Below are 20764 nucleotides of genomic sequence, written 5' to 3'. Positions count from 1 at the left end.
AAGTCTAAGAGAATAAACAAACTTAAATTTGTTTTTGTAGTTTCTGAGGAAAAGGCCATTATTAAGAGATCAGGGGTTGAAGATGACTTAAGTTTGCATGCTTATTTGCAGTAATAATACACAGTGCAAAGAATAAAAACAATAAATCTACATCAATACTGAAAACAAGTATCACTATCAGAAGATCAAAGACTTTTATGACTTTCTGGAAAGCAGAAAATAAATGGGATTGTATTGATAATAAACAAGAGCAGAGAAAACAGCAACCTAGAACCGATACAAAGGTTAAAGGGGAAGCAAAAGCCATTGATCCCGCCAGGGTTCTAGAAAGTTTTGAGATGGCAGTTACAAGGAGTAGGAATGGACTACTGGATGGCAATCAAAATAGGTATTTGGAAAACCAACTACAGAACACAGCTAGAACAGTAGATCCAATCCCTTTATCTCAGAATATAAAACTATATAAAGATCGCTCCCAACTACAAGCCCAAGAATTACTTTCTAAACAAAATAAGATTTGACAAGAGAGGGCCCATGTTTTGTGTACTGGGGCTGAATAGAAGTTGAACACATCCTAGTATTATTCTGAACCTCTAAAATAGAGCTGTGGGGGAGGAAAAGAAAAGGTAATTTCACCAATGAATGAGATACACTAAGAAATTCTACATCCCAGAGAAAAGTACTCCTTTTTTTTTTTTTTTTTTTTTTTAGCAATTTTGGAGAAAAAGAGCCAGCATCCCTATTCTCTGCCTAGGTGTCCAAGTCCATAGGACGTTTTCACTTACTAAGAACGTGCAATCGGCTGGGCGCAGTGGCTCACGCCTGTAATCCCAACACTTTGGGAGGCCAAGGCCGGTGGATCACCTGAGGTCAGGAGTTTGAGACCAGCCTGGCCAACATGGTGAATCCCCGTCTCTACTAAAAATACACAAAAAAATTAGCTGGGCATGGTGGCAGGTGCCTGTAATCCCAGCTACTCGGGAGGCTGAGGCAGGAGAATCGCTTGAACCTGGGAGGTGGAGGTTACAGTGAGCCGAGATCACGCTGCCATTGCACTCCAGCCTGGGCAACAAGAGCGAAACTCTCAAAAAAAAAAAGAAAAAAAAAGAGTGTGCAATTATACCTCACATTAAACAAAACAGCCCACTAGATGAACAGATTAGACCAAACAAGAAAACCATGCCAATTTACTAATATTAATATAAACTATCAACCAAAAATTGCCAGATATTAAGAAAGCATTCAAAAAGAAACCAAAACAATGATGGAAGTAATGAAAGTATCAGAAGAGAACTTTTTTTAAACACCCAATGCCCAGTATTTAGATGATCAATCAAGGAGGTCCAACAACAGATGAAAACAGATACCAGAAAGTGGAAATAAGAGAAACATTAGTTTCCCCAAAATGAAGGACATGAATACTCAGCACAATGCATAAAAATAGACCTGACTGAGCAGGGCACGGTGGCTCACGCCTGTAATCCCAGCACTTTGGGAGGCTGAGGTGGGAGGATCATGAGGTCAGGAGATCAAGACCATCCTGGCTAACACGATGAAACCCCGTCTCTACTAAAAATACAAAAAAAAAAAATTAGCTGGGCATGGTGGCAGGCGCCTGTAGTCCCAGCTACTTGGGAGGCTGAGGCAGGAGAATGGCATGAACCCGGGAGGTGGAGGTTGCAGTGAGCTGAGATCGCACCACTGCACACCAGCCTAGTGACAGAGCAAGACTCCATCTCAAAAAAAAAAAAAAAAAAAAAATAGACCTGACTGGGCACGGTGGCTCATGCCTGTAATCCCAACACTTTGAAAGACTGAGGTGGGTGGATCACTAGAGCCCAGCAGTTCAAGACTAGCCTGGGCAGCAAGGAGAAACCCTGTCTCTACTAAAAAAAAAAAAATTAGCCGGGCCTGTTGGTTTGTGCCTGTAGTCCCAGCTACTTGGGAGGCTAAGGCAGGGGAATCGCTTGAGTCCAGGAGGCAGAGGCTGCAGTGAGCAGAGATCAAGCCACTGCACACCAGTCTGGGCAAAGGGAGTGAAACCCTCTGCCAAAAAAAAACAAAAAAAGATTTTCTGTTTAAAATTGGACCTACACCAAAGCATATCATCTTGAAATTTCAAGAGTTGGGAATGAAGAAATGATCTTAAAAATCTCAAGCGAGGCCAGGTGCGGTGGTTCATGCCTGTAATCCTGACACTTTGGGAGGCCGAGGCCAGCAGTTCACGTGAGGTCAGGAGTTCGAGAACAGCCTAGCCAACATGGTGAAACCACGTCTCTACTAAAAATACAAAAATTAGGCCAGGTGCGGTGGACCACACCTGTAATCCCAGCACTTTGGGAGGCCGAGGTGGGTGGATCACCTAAGGTCAGGAGTTTGAGAACAGCCTGGCCAACATGGCGAAACCCTGTCTCTACTAAAAACATAAAAATTAGCTGGGCGTGGTGGCGTGTGCCTTTAATCCCATCTACTCTGGAGGCTGAGGCAGGAGAATCGCTTGAACCCGGGAGGGGGAGGTTGTAGAGAGCCGAGATCGCGCCACTGCACTCCAGCTTGGGCAACAGAGTGAGACTCTGTCTGAAAAAAATAAATGGATAAATGCAAAAATTAGCCGGGTGTGGCAGCAGGCGCCTGTAATCCCAGCTACTCACGGGTCTGAGGCAGGAGAATCTCTTGAACCCAGGAGGTGAAGGTTGCAGTGAGCCAAGATCACACCACTGCACTCCACTCCAGCCTGGGCAATAAGAGCAAGACTCTGTCTCAAAAAAAAAAAAAAAAAAAAATCTCACGCCAGGCGTGGCAGCTCATCCCTATAATCCCAGCACTTTGGGAGGCTGAGGCAGGTGGATCAGGAGGTCATGAGATCCTGGCTAACACGGTGAAACCCCATCTCCATTAAAAATACAAAAAATTAGCTGGCCATGGTAGCACACACCTATAGTCCCAGCCACTCGGTAGGCTGAGACAGGAGAATCGCTTGAACCCAGAAGGCAGAGATTGCAGTGAGCCAAGATTGTGCCACTGCACTCCAGCCTGGGCGACACAGCAAGATTCGAAGAAAAAAAAAATCTTGAGGAAAAAAAAAATCACTTGATACAAAGAATGTGAATGGACTGACTTTCATAAGATGACAAAAGAAACCAAGATGACAAAAGAAAAACGCTTTTAGAATTCCAAAGAAAAATGATGTCCAACAAAGATTTGTATACCCACTCTAAAATGTTTTTAAAAGATCACTTTTTTAAAAGTATATTAAAAATAATGTCAGTAACTGAGCTACCTCTGAAATATCTAGGCCCCCAGAACCTAAAGTCATGTTTCCTCCAGGCCAGATCCTCAGTCTGTAGCAACAGAATACCATACATTTCAGATATACTGGCATTCGTTGGCCATAAAACTACACAGTTCTCCTTACACTTTTAAAACCAGCTACCAGAACCAATTTGCTGGTCCTCCACATCACAAGCCTCTCAATACCTTCCATCCCCTTTAGAGAGCTTACTTTCAATATTTGAATCTTTTGAGTGGCATTCTTCCCAAGTGTATTTTCAGTGAACTTTTACTTTGAAATAATTATACATTCAGATACAGTTGTAAGAAATAAGAGAGATCGATCTTCATGTATGCTGGTTTCCCCCAATGTTAACATCTTACGAAAATATACTACAACATCCCAAACAAGGTATTGACTTTGATATAAATCAATCTTAGCTTATACTTCCTCAGTTTTACTTGCACTCATTTGTGATTTAGATCAAAGCAATCCTATCACATATGTAAGTTCGTGTATCTACCACCAGTGAAAAATGCAGAGCAGTACCACCACAACGATCTCCTATTTCTCTTTTTATAAATATAACCATCTCACTCCCTTATGTACCCCCCACCAAAAATTATATTTTCTTTTCCTTTTGTGCATTAAATCACCAAAACATATATAAACCAGATATATAAATCACCAACGGTTACATAAACCTTATAAATAATTAACATGAGTATAACTTCAAAATTTATGTATTTTCTGGCCAGGCTGCAGAGGCTCACGCCTGTAATCCTAGCACTCTGGGAGGCCAAGACAGGCGAATTATTTGAGGACAGGAGTTTGAGACCAGCCTGGACAATATGGTGTAATCCCATCTCTACCAGAAACACAAAAAAATAGTTGGACATTGTGGAGTGAGCCTGTAATCCCAGTAAGTCAGGTGGCTGAGGCACAAGACTCTCTTGAACCCAGCAGGCAAAGGCTGCAGTGAGCCAACATGGCAGCACAGCACCCCAGCCTGGGCGACACAGCGAGACTCTGTCTCAAAAAAAAAGTCATATTTTTTCAACTTTATAAAAAACTGAAATATTATTCAAGTTAAAATTAGTCACAAGTAGAAAAACCAAGACAAAATTCTTTTTTTTTTTTTTTTTTTTTTGAGACAGGGTCTCACTTTGTCACCCTCCCTGGAGTGCAGTGGTGTGATCATGGCTCACTGCAGTCTTGACCTCCTGAGCTCAAGTGTTCCTCCTGTCTCAGCCTCCTGAGTAGCTGAGACCACAGGCACATTCCACCAAAAAATTAGCATTCAGCTAACTTTATGAATTATTTGTAGAGACAGGGTCACCCTATGTTGCCCAGGTGGCCCCGAACTCCTGGGCTCAAGCAATCTTCCTGCCTCAGCCTCCCAAAGTGCTGTGATTACAAGAATGAGACACTGTGCCCAGCCTCCAAAATTCTTAAATCATGTTCAGAAATAAAAAATATATTTTAAGGCCGGGCGCAGTGGCTCATGCCTCTAATCCCAGCACTTTGGGAGGCCGAGGCAGGCGGATCATGAGGTCAAGAGTTCGAGACCAGCCTGACCAACATGGTGAAACCCCGTCTCTACTACAAATACAAAAATTAGCGGGGCATGGTGGCTCACGCCTATAATCCCAGCTACTCAGGAGGCCAGGGCTCTACTAAAGGCCAACAATTACGTTTAAAATTGTGCTAAACTTTTCCAAATTTTACATATGTACCTAACAAACATAAAATGCACTGACCTTATACTCCACCCAGGGTATGTCACACTTCACTCAATCTGTAACAACTTACCCTCAATTTCACTGGGGCTGGCTGATGTCTTTTTTTAACTTCTATCCAAGGTTCTGAGTCCAAGTCAGGCAAACTGGTAGACAAACCTCTAGACATTGCTTGAAGAATACTTGTTTCACTGTTTTTCTTTGGGCTCAATGGGCTTCCAATTCTTGGAGAATTTGGGGCAGACTCTAAAATTTTAAGTTAGTTCTATAGTTAAAATGATAATGGCTTTTCTTACTTATAAAATACATTTCATTTTTTCCTTAACTGGGGCTTGATATTTTTTCACAAAAACATGATCAGTCTCAACTGTAAGCTTTCCAGTGATTTTCAAACCTGAAGGGCTCATAAGATTTACTCAAAAGTGAAGCCACTGAATAATTAAAGAATGTCACCGACTCTTACACAGACCACTACATTCATGTAAACTTCTCAAAAATATCAGTGTGAGTCACTTCCTAATTATGACAGTACAACTATTAGGAAGTCAAGTTCTCTGAAAAATCTTAGATTAAAATCTATAAATTATAAGGAAATTATGGAATCTCAGTTGCTATTAAGCCATAGTTAAGCTAAATGCACATCTTATTCAAGGTAAAATTAGTCTCTTGTTCTACTAGGGCCTATACTAAAGCCGTTATTACTCCTACTTTTCACATTTCCTTGGCTCAGCAAGGTTTGCCTACTGCAATAAATGCAGTGTAGTCATTTACTACTTTGGCTCATACTGAAATACTTTAAAGAGTAAAATGTCGACCGGCCTGACCAAGATGGAGAAACCCTATCTCTACTAAAACTGCAAATTAGCCAGGCATGGTGGCGCATGCCTGTAATCCCAGCTACTCAGGAGGCTGACGCAGGAGAATCGCTTGAATCTGGGAGGTGGAGGTTGCAGTGAACCGAGATGGCGCTATTGCACTCTAGCCTGGGCAACAAAAGCGAAACTCCATCTCAAAAAAAAAAAAAAAGAGTAAATGTCACATCACTATAGCACACAGCCCTGGCAATAACATTAAAAGCATTTAAAAATTGTTGGAATTTAAAAGGCCTTTTTATACAGTACACTTCTGTAGGTTTATTTTTAATCAAAATGATTAAAATTCAAATTGCAGCCAGGCGCAGTGGCTCATGCCTGTAATCCCAGCAGTTTGGGAGGCTGAGGCAGGTGGATCACAAGGTCAGGAGTTCAAGACCAGCCTGGCCAAGATGGTGAAACTCCATGTTTACTAAAAATACAAAAAAATTAGCCAGGCCTGGTGGTGAGGGCCTGTAATCCCCACTACTCAGGATGAGGCAGAGAATTGCTTGAATCCACGAGGCGGAGGTTGCAGTGAGCTGAGATCTGCACTCCAGCCTGGGTGACAGAGCAACTCCCTGTCTCAAAAAAAAAAAAAAAGAAAGAAAAAGAAAAAGAAAAAAAAAATCAAATGGCTTCTTTTATAAATACTTTTTCAAAAGTCAAAGAATATTTAAATATTTTAAGTTATATCCATGTTTAGATCTGAAGATACAATATGAACTTGCTTTGGACACAAGGTGTCTTTAAAAAAGGTAACATTATGTTGTAAGCCTCAAATATACACAATAAAATTTATTTTTCAAAAATGTATACCATAAAATTCTTAACATCATTAACTCCTCTAAGTCAATTCATTGAAAATATTGAGAAGTTAAATGTTAAATGCAGAAAGCTGAAATAAATTAACATCAGCAATCTTTTTTTTAATATTTACTAAATGAAAGGCACATTTCAAGAATGGGTTTAAGAAGAATATTTCAAGATTTTACATTCATCTACATGCTAAACATAGATGAGAGTAAAATCAGATAGCTTTAATATCTTCTCCTTGCACACATGGACTCAACCAGGACTCAACTACTAGATTGTTGTATTATTTATAAAAGACTATATATTGTTTCATAACAGGAAAAGCTCTAGAACTGTGCTGTTCAATACAGTAGGCACAGCCGGGCGTGGTGGCTCATGCCTGTAATCCCAGCACTTTGGGAGGCCGAGGTGGGCAGATCACCTAAGGTCAGGAGTTGGAGACCAGCCTGACCAACATGGCGAAACCCCATCCCTACTAAAAATACAAAAACTAGCCGGGCGTGGTGTTGGGTGCCTGTAATCCCAACTACTTGGGAGGTTGAGACAGGAGAATCCCTTGAACCAAGGAGGCAGAGGTTGCAGTGAGCTGAGATCACGCCATTGCACACCAGCCTGGGAGACAGAGCAAGACTCTATCTCAAAAAAAAAAAAAAAAAAAATACAGTAAGCATTAGCTATATGCAGTTATCTATCACTTCAAATGTGGCTAGTCCTGAAACATGCTCAGGACAAGAGTAAAATACACACCAGGTATTAAAGACCAGGTACTCCCAACCCTGGTAAAAAAAAAAAAATAGTGCCATTAATTTTTACGTTGAGCATATAACATTTGGATCTATTAAGTTAAATTAAAATATCTATTTAAAATGTTAAAATTAATTTCATGTTTTATAATTTTAGGAATACTAAAATTTTTAGAGTTATATATATGGCTCACATTTTTATTGGACACTGGTGCTCTGTAACTTTATTAACAGCACATATATCACCAATTCATTCACAAAAAAAGTACAAGTGAAATACAAGCTTTGGATGAACATTAATAGTCTAGTTATAGGAATGGGAAAAATATTAACTCCAGAGAACACATTTTTTTTCTTTTTAATGAACCATACATAAAACTTTTTTTTTTTTTTTTTTTTTTTGAGAGACAGAGGATGGGCACGGTGGCTCATGCCTATCCCAGCACTTTGGGAGGCTGAGGCAGGCGGATCATCTGAGGTCAGGAGTTCAAGACCAGCCTGGCCAACTGGTGAAACCCCGTCTCTACTAAAAAAAAAAATACAAAAATTAGCCAGGCGTGGTGGTAGGCACCTGTAATCCCAGCTACTTGGGAGGATGGGGCAGGAGAATCACTTGAACCCGGGAGGCGGAGGTTGCAGTGAGCCACTGCACTCCAGCCTGGGGGACAAGAGCAAGACTTTGTCTCAAAAAAAAAAAAAAAAAAAAAAAAGAGGGCCTCTTACAGCTATACAGTGCCATGATCATAGCTCACTACAGCCTCAAACTCCTGGGCTCAAGCAATCCTCCCAATTCAGCCTGCTGAATAACTAGTACTACACGTGCAAACCACCACATCCAGCCAATTTAAAAATATATATATTTTGTAGACTGGGTCTCACTTTGTTACCCAGGCTAGTCTTGAATTCCTGGCCTCAAGCAATCCTCTCACCTCAATCTCTAAAGTGCTGTGATTATAGGCATGAGCTACTGCACCTGGCCCAGAGAACTCTATTTCTAATACTATGAATTATCAATGTTCATACTAAATAAAGCCTTAAAAGTAGATGAAGAGCTGGGCTCAGTGGCTCACACCTATAATCCCAGCACTTTGGGAGGCCAAGGCAGGTAGATCACCTGAGGTCAGGAGTTTGAGACCAGCATGACCAACATGGTGAAACCCCGTCTCTACTAAAAATACAAAAAAATAGCAGGTGTGGCAGCACACACCTGTAGTCCCAGCTACCCGGGAGGCCGAGGCAGGAGAATTGCTTGAACCTGGGAGGCAGAGTCTGCAGGTGAGCAGAGATCGTGCCATTGCACTCCAGCCTGGGCGACAGAGCAAGACACCGTCTCTTGAAAAAAAAAAAACATTATGAGTTTTTGGTATGTCACCCAGTCTGGCCTCGGAACTCCTGAGTTCAAGTATCCTCCCAACTTTGCCTCCCAAGTAGCTGGAACTACAGGTGTACACCCCCCACACTCAGATGTTTCTTATAAAATTATCTCTAAATGTTATTTAAGCTTGAATTATGCTTCTACTGTGAAGTAAAGCATTTCAATATATTCGCCAACACATATGCTTCGAAATGAAATGACATTAAAACTAAAGAATTTGGGTAAGATGAGAAAACATACAATTCTTAGAATAAGACTCGTAAAGGTGTTAACCTCATGATTAATTTATATATATGCTCTGTGTGGTCTGCTGCATCTTTTTTTTTTTTAATAACGAAAAGATTTCAAACTATACATCTGAATGGATTAAGGGTAATAGTAAACCCCTAATCTTCCAAGATAAAATGAGTTTAAATGACTTAGATTACCTGATATTAAACTTACTTAGAAACAAAAAAAAATTTAGATACATATATTTAATACTTGTTTTAATTTGTAAGAACACAGAAAATTTATCTTTGCTGCTTTTATTAATTGAAAAAATCAGTGGCCAAGCACAGTGGCTCATGCCTGTAATCCCACCATTTTAGGAGGCCAAGGTGGGCTGATCACAAGGTCAGGAGTTCGAGACAAGCCTGACCAACATGGCGAAACCCCATCTCTACTAAAAATACAAAAATTAGCCAAGCGTGGTGGCGCGCACCTGTAATCCCAGCTGCTCAGGAGGCTGAGGCAAGAGAATCGCTTGAATCCAGGAGGCGGAGGTTGCAGTGAGCCGAGACTTCACCACTATACTCCAGCCTGAGCGACAGAGCAAGACTCCGTCCCAACAAAAAAAAAAAAAGAAAGAAAGAAAATTATCAACTAAACTCTCCAAAGAAAAATCACCATATACATTTCATCTCTGGTATGATTTTTTTTTCTACCTTGGGAGGATCACAGTTCTGGGTAAATAAAAAGGTTTCCTGAAAAAAGGATTACATATTTTGTGTGGCACTTTTTAAAATTCTCATTGAGTGGTGTTAAGAGTCAAGGGGAAAAAAAAAGAAAAGAAAGAAAAACACTACATTACAGTGCCCTTGTGAAGATTATTAAAATTTAAAAAAAGAAAAAAAACCCAACATTGTCAGGTACCTGACCTTTCAATTCTGATGAATGAAATCCTTTCATTTAAGAGTTAAACAATATCCATAAAACTGCAAAACCTATGTTTCAGAAGTAATCTTACCATTCCCATAATCAATGTTTTGTGGTGCATAAAGGTAGACCTCTGCTTAGTTCAACCCCTATTAGAAAATTCAACCTCCAGATAGGAAAAAAAAATAGAAATTTTAATCTCTTTGATGAAGAAGACCAATTATGTTAGAATATTTTACCATACAAATCCCTCAGAAATCATAAAGCGTTATGTTATTAAAATCTTTAAGGTCTTCAAATTTGAGATTAAAATGATATATAGTTTCACTACTTTTCTCTACTCATAGATACATATAAACACAGTTTAGGCTTCTTATCCCTATTTCCACTTCAAATTTTTGGTGACATACTACTCTCCATTGACTTAAAGAAACTAGGCTTTCCTATCACCAGGAAATTATTAAGGTCAGCAATTTGAGAATTCATGGAAAGAGGTGACTTACATATTTATTCCTATGACCTAATGTGAATCAGCATAATTCTAAGAACCCTCCATCTTTTTATATTTCTTCATTAACCATCTAGTTTCTGATATATAATCTAAATAACCTAAAATTTATGACATTTTAATATATACTGGCTTGTTTCAGACAATATGTATGTGCATGCATCTGAGTGTATATTAAAAAACACAAAAATGTACAAGACATTATGATTTTATTCTTATAATTTTATTAGTATGCATAAATGGTTAATGGACAGGCATTACCAACTTGACTGACCTATCTTACCTACCCTGTAGAGAAAGTATATGCTATTTTATCTAACTTACCCAATGCCTTGTGAACCCAATGTTCACAAGCTAGCTAAAACTATCATCTTGGACCCAAGTTGATACCATAAATAAATCTAACTTATATAATCACCCATTTTATCTTAACAAAAAATAAATTAAAAACCACTTGCTAAAATAATGTCACTTTTCTTCAGCTTTTAAAATGCCTGTCCAAGTTGCTTACTGGGATTAGGAGAAAGCTGACAAAGAAACATAAGATAAAAATACTGTGAGACTGTCCATCATCGATGCTTTGTTGATGGGACGTTCTCTCATACTGATGTATCAAAAATACATTTTGAAGAGTAAAGGAAGAAATAACCTCATCCAGTTCTTAAATTCCCTACCCCTTAAGTGTCCACATTAATAAGTCTCATGTCTAAGTGAAACATCATGACAATATCTGAGTTTTGCAATGTACACTACACTGAAAGGCAAATCAAATAGCAAAGTACTTAAGAATCTGGGAAATGCTACTCAATCCCCTCTTTTTCTGCTTTATTCATCTGGACACAAGTACACAACCCTGGAAACAGAAAACATAATCTTGCGGTATTTCCAGAATAATAATAATAAACTTTCCCACCATGAATAAAAGCAGCCCATGCAGCCCAGGCCAATTACACAGAAATAGGCAGCTCCTATAAAAAGAGCAGCAGTCCTCTGGTCTGTCTCTCATTATCGCAAAGGTGGTTATCTCCACTGCAGTGTTGGCCCAACTTCCTCCACCAAGAGGTGGGAATAGACATTCTTGAACAGAAGACAGTCTGATCGCTTTCATTTTGCAGCAGGATTTGTTCCAGTATTTATAATGGCATTTCAGTGAGTCACCTATTCCACTGCATATTCCGATCAAATGACATCCAAGAGCTTCAGAAGATCATCACCCTGACTGAAAAAAGTTTAAGCACACATTTTTTCCCAAGAGGGAATGTCTTAAAAATGATCCAGGAAAAAATTATTAACATTAAATCTTTTGGAAATTCTAAACACAACCAAATTAAACAGAACCCCAATTCTGATTTAGAATGTAGGTCATCTTATCTTTCCAAGACAAGATTAAAGCATATTGGTAACAAAATTAAAGGAAGACTACCCCATTCTTGAGTATAAGACCTTTTTCAGAATAATCTAATCATACTATTCCAATTCTGCAGGGGAAAACAATGCATATCTATAGTAATTTAGTAAAAATAAAAGTTAGAAATTCCACACACGACAAAGGACAAATAAAATTTAAGAACAAGAAACATAAGACAGCTTTCCTTATAATTCTTAAATCCTTATTTATACCTCTGTGAGGCAATATGAATACAAAATGGGACATCAAAAGTCTTTCAGTTAGCTTTAATTTTCCTATCAAATCTAAATAAACTAAAAAAAAATAAATAAGTAAGTAAATTGGACCAAATAACCCACTGCTACATCGTTTGCTCTAGAAGAAAAGATGTTACCTGTATGTGAGCAAAAGGCTTGGCCTGGTACAAACTCTGGACAATCAATCAGTTGAGAAAAGTCTGTTGGTGGCACATTGCGTGGAGGAGGGCCTGGAATTGGCCATTTTTCTGGTTCTATCTTTTTTCTCATTTTCTCATCCACAATTTCTACTTCTGTGCTATCCTTCAGTGCCTATTAACAGAAATTGAGCTATTAAAATTATGAGCTATTTCACTGCCTGTGCTATACTTCTAAGAACCTAAAAATTTGAAAATCTGAAATTAGCAAACTCATTTGCAGTTAATGATTCTAAAAAATCCGTAAGTTAACCACACAGAACACAAGTTTTAAAATCATTTGCACCTGTAAAGTAACAAATATCCTGATCTCCCACTTATTTAACTTCAGATGATATATTTTTCACAATTAGAACAGTCATTTAAGGAATACTGAATCAGCTAGAAGCAAATTGACTTTTACTATTTTCTTCTCTCTCTCATATTTCCTTGTCTTCCATTAAAATATTACCAAATAAAATTTAGGCATTTTATTATTGTAATAATTACCAAAATTTATTGAATAATAAGTACTACATGTACTCATGATTCCTCGCAATACCTCATAAAGAAGGTATCACCCCTACATATAGATGAGGAAACTGAGGCTCAAAGAAATAAACTTAATCAAAGATCATAGATCTAGTATGAGACAACACCAGGACTCAAACCACTATCTATCTGCAACTAAAAGTCTTAGCCATTAGGCCAAAGGTGCTTCCCTAATATGTACTATAAGGATAAAACTAGGCCAAAATTTCTTCAAGATACAAACTAAAGCCTTATTGATTTAACTTCTCACTGAAATACAGGAGTACTTACCTTTTAGAAATTAGGATAAATACAAAATGTATAATATAAAAACAATATAAAGTTATATGTACATTAACTTACAAAAATTAAAGCCCACTACATTTTAGCTGGAGAACATGCTGTATATAATTAAGAACATTAACTGGGCCAGGTGCTCATGCCTGTAATCCCAACACTTTGGGAGGCCGGGGCAGGTGGATCACGAGGTCAGGAGATTGAGACCATCTTGGCCAATATGGTGAAACCTCATCTCTACTAAAAACACAAAAATTAGCTGGGCATGGTGGCATGTGCCTGTAATCCCAGCTACTTGGGAGGGAGAGGCAGGAGAATCACTTGAACCAGGGAGTTAGAGCTTGCAGTGAGCCGAGATGGCGCCACTGGACTCCAGCCTGGAGACAGAGCAAGATTCCATCTCAAAAGAAAAAAAAAAAAAAACATTATCCATTCAGAAATGAACAGATTTTGAAAAAAGAACCTACTCTTGCTCTTAATATTAGTATGGTACTTAACTCTCAAGTTATATTTTCCATAACTGGGCATTTCTTTTATTATTATTTTTTTTTTATTTTTTGAGGCATAGTCTCGCTCTGTCACCCAGCCTAGAGTGCAGTGGTGTGAACTTGGCTCACTGCAACCTCTGCCTCCCAAGTTCAAGCAATTCTCTGCCTTAGCCTTCGGAGTAGCTGGGATTACAGGCGCCCGCTGCCACACCTGGCTAATTTTTTTGTACTTTTAGTAGAGATGGGGTTTCACCAAGTTGGCCAGGCTGGTCTTGAACTCCTGACCTCGTGATCCACCCGCCTCAGCCTCCCAAAGTGCTGGGATTACAGGTGTGAGCCACTGCGCCCAGCCATAATTGGGCATTTCTTTAAATTACAATTAGGACTTATTTTAAACAAAATTCCTTTGAGAAGGGAGTCTGAAATATAAAATGGAGAAAGATAGGAAAGAATCCTATGGTGAAAGCTTTAAGTGAGTAAAATCAGTATATTTTTCCCAACATATATTTTCCTCATTTTGTCCACTGAAAGACCTAGAAGCAATGACACCCCAGTAGCAAACAGTATGCCCAGCATCCAGACCATGCAACAACATGGAAGAATGTCAAAAACTACCAATGAAAAGAACTTAGAGACAGAAGAAATCAATTTACACAAATGCCAAGAACAGACTAATCTAATCTATGATATGAAAATCAGAAAAGTTGTTGGAGAGGCTGTGTGACACTGACTAGAAAGAGCCATGAAGGAAGTTTTTAGAATAATGAAAGTATTCTACATCTTGTTTGGGGTAATGCTTATGTTTAATTTTCAAAACTCACAGTGAACATCGAAGATTGCTGTATTTTACCATATGTTATCTATCCCTGAATGTAAAAAAAACAAAAACAAAACTCCTTGAAACTTTCCCATATGTTTAAATTTTCCAAAGTAAAGTTGTGGAAAAAGACTGCCAATAGTGTTGGTTAGAATGTGAAGCAAGTCAAACTCCCAATAGTGGTGGTTTTGATTGGTTCGATACTTTAAAAAACTGTTTAGCAGTATCTACAAAAGGTAATCACACATTTATGCCCTGTTACCCACCAATTTCCCAGGAAAATAAATGCTTATGTTCACCCAGAAATATCTACGATAATGTTCACAGTAGCATCAAAGACCCAAAGTGGAAAGAACCCAAATATGTCTGTCAATAGGAGCACAGAAAAATTAACTGTTGCCGGGCACGGTAGGCTCAAGCCTGTAATCCCAGCACTTTGGGAGGCCGAAGCGGGTGGATCACGAGGTCAGGAGTTCAAGACCAGCCTGGCCAACATGGTGAAACCCTGTCTCTACTAAAAATACAAAAACTTAGCCAGGCTTGGTGGTGGGTGCCTGTAATCCCAGCTACTTGGGAGGCTGAGGCAGGAGAATCACTTGAAACTGGGAGGTGGAAGTTGCAGTGAGCTGAGATCAGGTCAGTACAACTCCAGCCTGGGCCACAGAGTGAGATTGGTCTCAAAAAAAAAAAAAAAGAAAGAAAGAAAGAAAAGAAAGATTGATTAACTGTTATATTCATACAATGGAAAAACTACCAAAAAACAAAGTAAACAACTGCTATACACCAAAATGAATAAATCTCACAGAAACAACTTCAGAAATAAAATCAGATATAAAAGTCATAACACCATTTATGTGAAGTTCAAAAACAGGAGAGAAGCCTCTTAAAAGGGAGAGCAGTGGTACTGACTAGGAGGGTACAGAAAGCAACTTGCTTGGGTCTTGAAAATGTTCTCTATCTTAATCTGGATGGCAGTTACCTGACCGTATGCATAGGAAAAAAAATCATCTCTAATCTTATGAGTTACAATATATAATGTATAAAGGCCAGGTGCGATGGCTCACACCTGTAATCCCAGCACTTTGGGAGGCTGAGGCAGGCGGATCATGAGACTCCATCTCAAAATAAATAAATAAATAATAATGTATAAATTATGCCTCAATTTAAAAGAAAATAAAGAAAAACTTGTGGGATGAAAAGCTCAAAGTTCTTTATGTGCAGCTACTAAAGCCTCTTCCAACACATGCTTTTTATAAAAAATAAAAAAAAGAGGAGGCCAGGCGTGGTGGCTCACACCTGTAATCCCAGCACTTTGGGAGGCCGAGGCAAGCAGATCACCTGAGGTCAGGAGTTCCAGACCAGCCTGGCCAACATGGCAAAAACCCGTCTCTACTAAAATACAAAAAATTAGCCAGGCGTAGTGGCAGGCGCTTGTAATCCCAGCTACTCGGGAGGCTGAGGCAGAAGAATCGCTTGAACCTGGGAGGCAGACGTTGTCGTGAGCCAAGATCATGCCACTGCACTCGAACCTGGGTGACAGAGTGAGACTCTGTCTCAAAAAAATAAAAAAACAAAAGAGGAAGGGGCATAACAAACATTGTAAGTAGTAAGGTATCATAGTATTCTCTTACATAAACAAACTATCTCAGGAGGAAGACACAAGAAAGAAGTAACACTGACCACTACCAAGGCAGGTAACTCATTCATTGTTGGTGAAAAATGGGAAAAAAAAAATTTTTTACCATATACCTTTTTTTTCCTTGGACAATCACTGGAAGATAACCATATAACCTTTTGAGTTTTGAATTTTGTGTAATTTATTTCCTATTTAGAAATAATAAATTTAAAAGGGAAATGAAGAACACAGAAAGTGAAACATTCATCACTCAGGCCATAAAAGGATCATATAAAAATTACACCATGCACAAAATTAAGGTAAAGACCTAGAAGAAACAAGAGTTACACATATTTTTATTAAAACCAAGCCTTGGTAATCCTGAACTCCTAAACAATGAGTTACTGGGTACATCAGTATTTTCCAGTATCTGAGGTTTTAACTGACTTAGCTATTAATTTTGGTTCTTTTCTTAATGATACAGACCTACTACTATGAATAACTACCAATGCTGGAATACATAAATGTTGTATTCTTACTGCCTGGTAGTAAGAGAAAGACTTGAATGTGCAAAGACCTGGAGATAAAAGGAAAAGAGCACAAGTTTTGAGGAAGCACAAGTTCAGACAATTTAGAAAACAAGGTTTGAGATGAAAGTAGCAGGCACAGTTCTGAGGCTGATATTATATTAATTATTCCTCTAAATCCTCATACTCTATTGTAGCTTAAGTATTATTTGCTATATTTTAACAAGAAAATTGATGCATGAAGATGTTAATTGCTTAGTTACACAACTGGTAAGCTATAGAACCAGGATCAATTTGCTCTAACAAATGGAAGACACAAAAAGCTTTCAATTATGGGGAAGACATCAAGAATGCAGGGCCGGGCGCGGTGGCTCACGCTTGTAATCCCAGCACTTTGGGAGGCCGAGGCAGGCGGATCACAAGGTCAGGAGATCGAGACCACGGTGAAACCCCGTCTCTACTAAAAAATACAAAAAATTAGCCGGGCGTGGTGGCGGGCGCCTGTTGTCCCAGCTACTCGGAGAGGCTGAGGCAGGAGAATGGCGTGAACCCGGGAGGCGGAGCTTGCAGTGAGCCGAGATCGCGCCACTGCACTCCAGCCTGGGCGACAGAGCAAGACTCCGTCTCAAAAAAAAAACAAAACAAACAAAAAAAAAACTTGAGCATATTCAAATACATATGGGAAGAAGCTGGTAAAAATGAAATGCATGAAGAAAAAGGAGTTATCAACAGAAATACATCGTTTAAGACTAACAATAATAGCAAATGCTTACTTATTTAGAGCTTACCACATTTGCCAGATACTTTCATTAACACAATTCATCCTCAGGACAACCCTAGGAAATACATATTACTATCTCAGGACACTGACCATAGTCACAGAGCTACAAGGGACATAGTCATAGGTCCATGATCTTGATATGTTAACACTGCAATGCCTAATGAAGCCTTACTTTCTCAACAGAAAAAGAACACCTTTCCTACTATTACAAATGGTAGGTGCATAATGAATGTTAAGTGAATGCAGACTTATGTTCTTCTAAATTGCTATGCTTACGTGTTTCTGCTTTTCAATAGTGGTATTATTTTTTACTGTATCATTAGCTACTGTATCAGTGCTAACCATAACAGTAGCTCAAAGCTTCCTTTTAAAAATCCTTCCTGGCCGGGCGCGGTGGCTCACGCTTGTAATCCCAGCACTTTGGGAGGCCGAGGCGGGCGGATCACGAGGTCAGGAGATCGAGACCACAGTGAAACCCCGTCTCTACTAAAAAATACAAAAAATTAGCCGGGCGTGGTGGCGGGCGCCTGTAGTCCCAGCTACTCGGAGAGCTGAGGCAGGAGAATGGCGTGAACCCGGGAGGCAGAGCTTGCAGTGAGCCGAGATTGCGCCACTGCACTCCAGCCTGGGCGACAGAGCGAGACTCCGTCTCAAAAAAAAAAAAAAAAATCCTTCCTTACTGCTATAAGTTGTAAAAACAAAATGTCAATGATCTTAAAATTGTGCTTGAGGATTTGATGGGACTACAAACAGACCAAAAAGGCATACAATAATAAAATTACCACTACATTCGTACAGAAGTAGACAGGGAAAAATAGCAACAACTTCATAAAAAAACAGCAGCTGAGTTGGCTATAGCACTTTGCTATAGCACAATGGCAGCAGTTAATAAACTCATTCTAATGCCGGGGGCGGTAGCTCATGCCTGTAATCCCAGCACTTTGGGAAGCTGAGGCAGGAAGATCACTTGAGGCCAGGAGTTCGAGACCAGCCTGGCCAACATGGTGAAACTCCATCTCTACTAAAAAATGAAAATAAATAAATAAATAAATACACAAACTCATTCTACTATGAATCATAATATTTGCTCTAGAGCAAATTTTGCAAAAAAAAAAACAAAACTAATTTTCTCTGTTAATTACAATATATAGAAACCTTATATACTTACCTATAAACAAATGCAATAATGACATTGCTTACAGTACTTTCATGAAACCAAGAACCATTAATTATACACCAACAAATCATTATTTTATGTTGTTTTCAAAACATGGATTTTACTATAGTAAAATCAATTCTCCTGTCTCAGCCTCCCAAATAGCTGGGATTACAGGCACGTCACCATGTCCAGCTAATTTTTGTATTTTAGTAGAGACACAGTTTGACCGTGTTGACCAAGCTGGTGTCAAACTCCTGACCTCAAGTGATCCACCCGCCTTGGCCTCCCAAAGTGCTGGGATTACAGGCATAAGCCACCGCGCCCAGCCCTGTAGTTGATTTTTAAAACATGAAGCACACGTGTTCAAAAACTTGCTATTCAAAGAAGCCTGTTAAGAAATGAGGCCAGGCGCGGTGGCTCATTCCTGTAATCCCAGCACTTTGGGAGGCCAAGGCAGGTGGATCACCTGAGGTAGAAGTTCGAGACCAGCCTGACCAACATGGTGAAACCCTGTCTCTACTAAAAAATACAAAAATTAGCCGGGCATGGTGGTGGGCGCCTGTAATCCCAGCTACTCAGGAGGCTGAGGCAGGAGACTCGCCTGAACCCAGGAAACGCAGGTTGCAGTGAGCCGAGATCACGCCATTACACTCCAACCTGGGTGACAGAGCAAGACTCTGTCTCAAAAACAAACAAAAAAAAAGAAAATGAAAAGACAAAAACTAGGAAAAAATATTTGCAAAATACATAATGGACTTGTATCCAGAATGAAGAACTCATACAGTATCTTTTAAAAAACACTTCAATAATAATGAATAAAAAATCTGAACAGACATTTCCACTAATAAGGTATGCAGACAAAAAAGCACATGAAAAACTGCTAATAACTTCAATCACTAGGGAAATGCAAATTAAAACCACAATGAGTCCAGGCGCGGTGACTCACGCCTGTAATCCCAGCACTTTGGGAGGCTGAGGCGGGCAGATCATAAGGTCAAGAGATCAAGACCATCCTGACCAACATGGTGAAACCCCCATCCCTACTAAAAACACAAAAGTTAGATAGGCGTGGTGGCGTGCGCCTGTAGTACCAGCTGCTTGGGAGGCTAAGGCAGGAGAATCACTTGAACCCAGGAGGCAGAGGTTGCAGTGAGCCAAGATCGCACCACAGCACTCCAGCCTGGGCGACAGAGAGACTCTGTCTCAAAAAACAAACAAAAAAACACAATGAGGCCAGGCGCGCAGTAGCTCACACCTGTAATCCCAGCACTTTGGGAGGCCAAGGCAGATGGATCGCCTGAAAGTCAGGAGTTCGAGACCAGCCTGGCCAACATAGTGAAATCTCATCTCTATTAAAAATATAAAAAAATTAGCTGAGCGTGGTGGCAGGCGCCTGTAATCCCAGATACTTGGGAGGCTGAGGCAGGAGAATTGCTTGAATCCAGGAGGTGGAGGTTGCAGTGAGCCAAGATCATGGCATTGCACTCCACTCCGGCCTGGGCAACAAGAGCAAAACTGAAACTTTGTCCCCCCCAAAAAAATAAAAAACCCACAATGAGAAACCACTACATATCTATTTTTCAAAAAACTGACAATATCAGCAATGATAAGGCTGAGGAACAAGTCCCATACATAATCATGGGAATGCAAGATGGTAAAGCCACTTTGGACAATAGGTTGGCATTTTCTTATGAAGATAAGCATATACTTACTATACTTTCCAGCAATCACAATACTAGATATTTATCCAACAGAAAAATATATATATATAATATATGTGTGTGTGTGTATATATATATATACATGTGTATATATATATGTGTGTGTGTGTGTATATATATATATCCCTGTAAAGATCTTCATGCTTTACTCATACTCTCCAAAACCATAAACAATCTGAATGTCCACCAACAAGTGAATGGATAAACTGTGGTACATCCATACCACAGAATACTAGTCAGCAATATGAAAGAACAAACTACTGCTACATGCAACATAGGTGAATCTCAAAAGCACAATACTAAGTGAAAAATCAGAAACAAAAGGCTACAACTTTTAAAATTTTATGATAGTCTGGAAAATGCAAAACTATAGGGATAAAAAGCAGACTAGTGGCCAGGCGTGGTGGCTCACACCTATAACCCCAACACTTTGGGAAGCCAGGTGGGGATGGATCACCTGAGGTCAGAAATTCAAGACCAGCCTGGCCAGCATTGGGAAACCCTGCCTCTATTAAAATACAAAAATTAGCTGGGTATGGTGGCACACTCCAGTTATCCCAGCTACTTG

General features: G+C 39.5%; 1 protein-coding gene across 6 annotated transcripts in view; it reads right to left on the bottom strand.

The window, feature by feature from the left end:
• Positions 1 to 20764, bottom strand: part of LARP1B (La ribonucleoprotein 1B) — a 153688-nt gene that overhangs the window by 95802 nt on the left and 37122 nt on the right. For 4 of the 6 annotated variants that reach the window (XM_032146902.2, XM_032146896.2, XM_032146888.2 and 1 more), the window contains 2 exons: positions 12222 to 12396; positions 5084 to 5256 (listed from right to left, as the gene is read on the bottom strand). In XM_032146902.2, coding sequence (XP_032002793.1) covers positions 5084 to 5256; positions 12222 to 12396 — 348 coding nt within the window. Of the gene's footprint in view, positions 1 to 5083; positions 5257 to 10643; positions 11660 to 12221; positions 12397 to 20764 lie in introns of those variants that run through there. The other 2 variants (XM_032146939.2, XM_032146930.2) reach the window with 2 other exon arrangements.

Source organism: Hylobates moloch, unplaced genomic scaffold (genome assembly GCF_009828535.3).
Source record: "Hylobates moloch isolate HMO894 unplaced genomic scaffold, HMol_V3 SCAFFOLD_3, whole genome shotgun sequence".
Classification (NCBI taxonomy): domain Eukaryota; kingdom Metazoa; phylum Chordata; class Mammalia; order Primates; family Hylobatidae; genus Hylobates; species Hylobates moloch.
The sequence above is the reverse complement of the archived record's forward strand: the minus strand, read 5'-3'. Positions and strand labels throughout refer to the sequence as shown.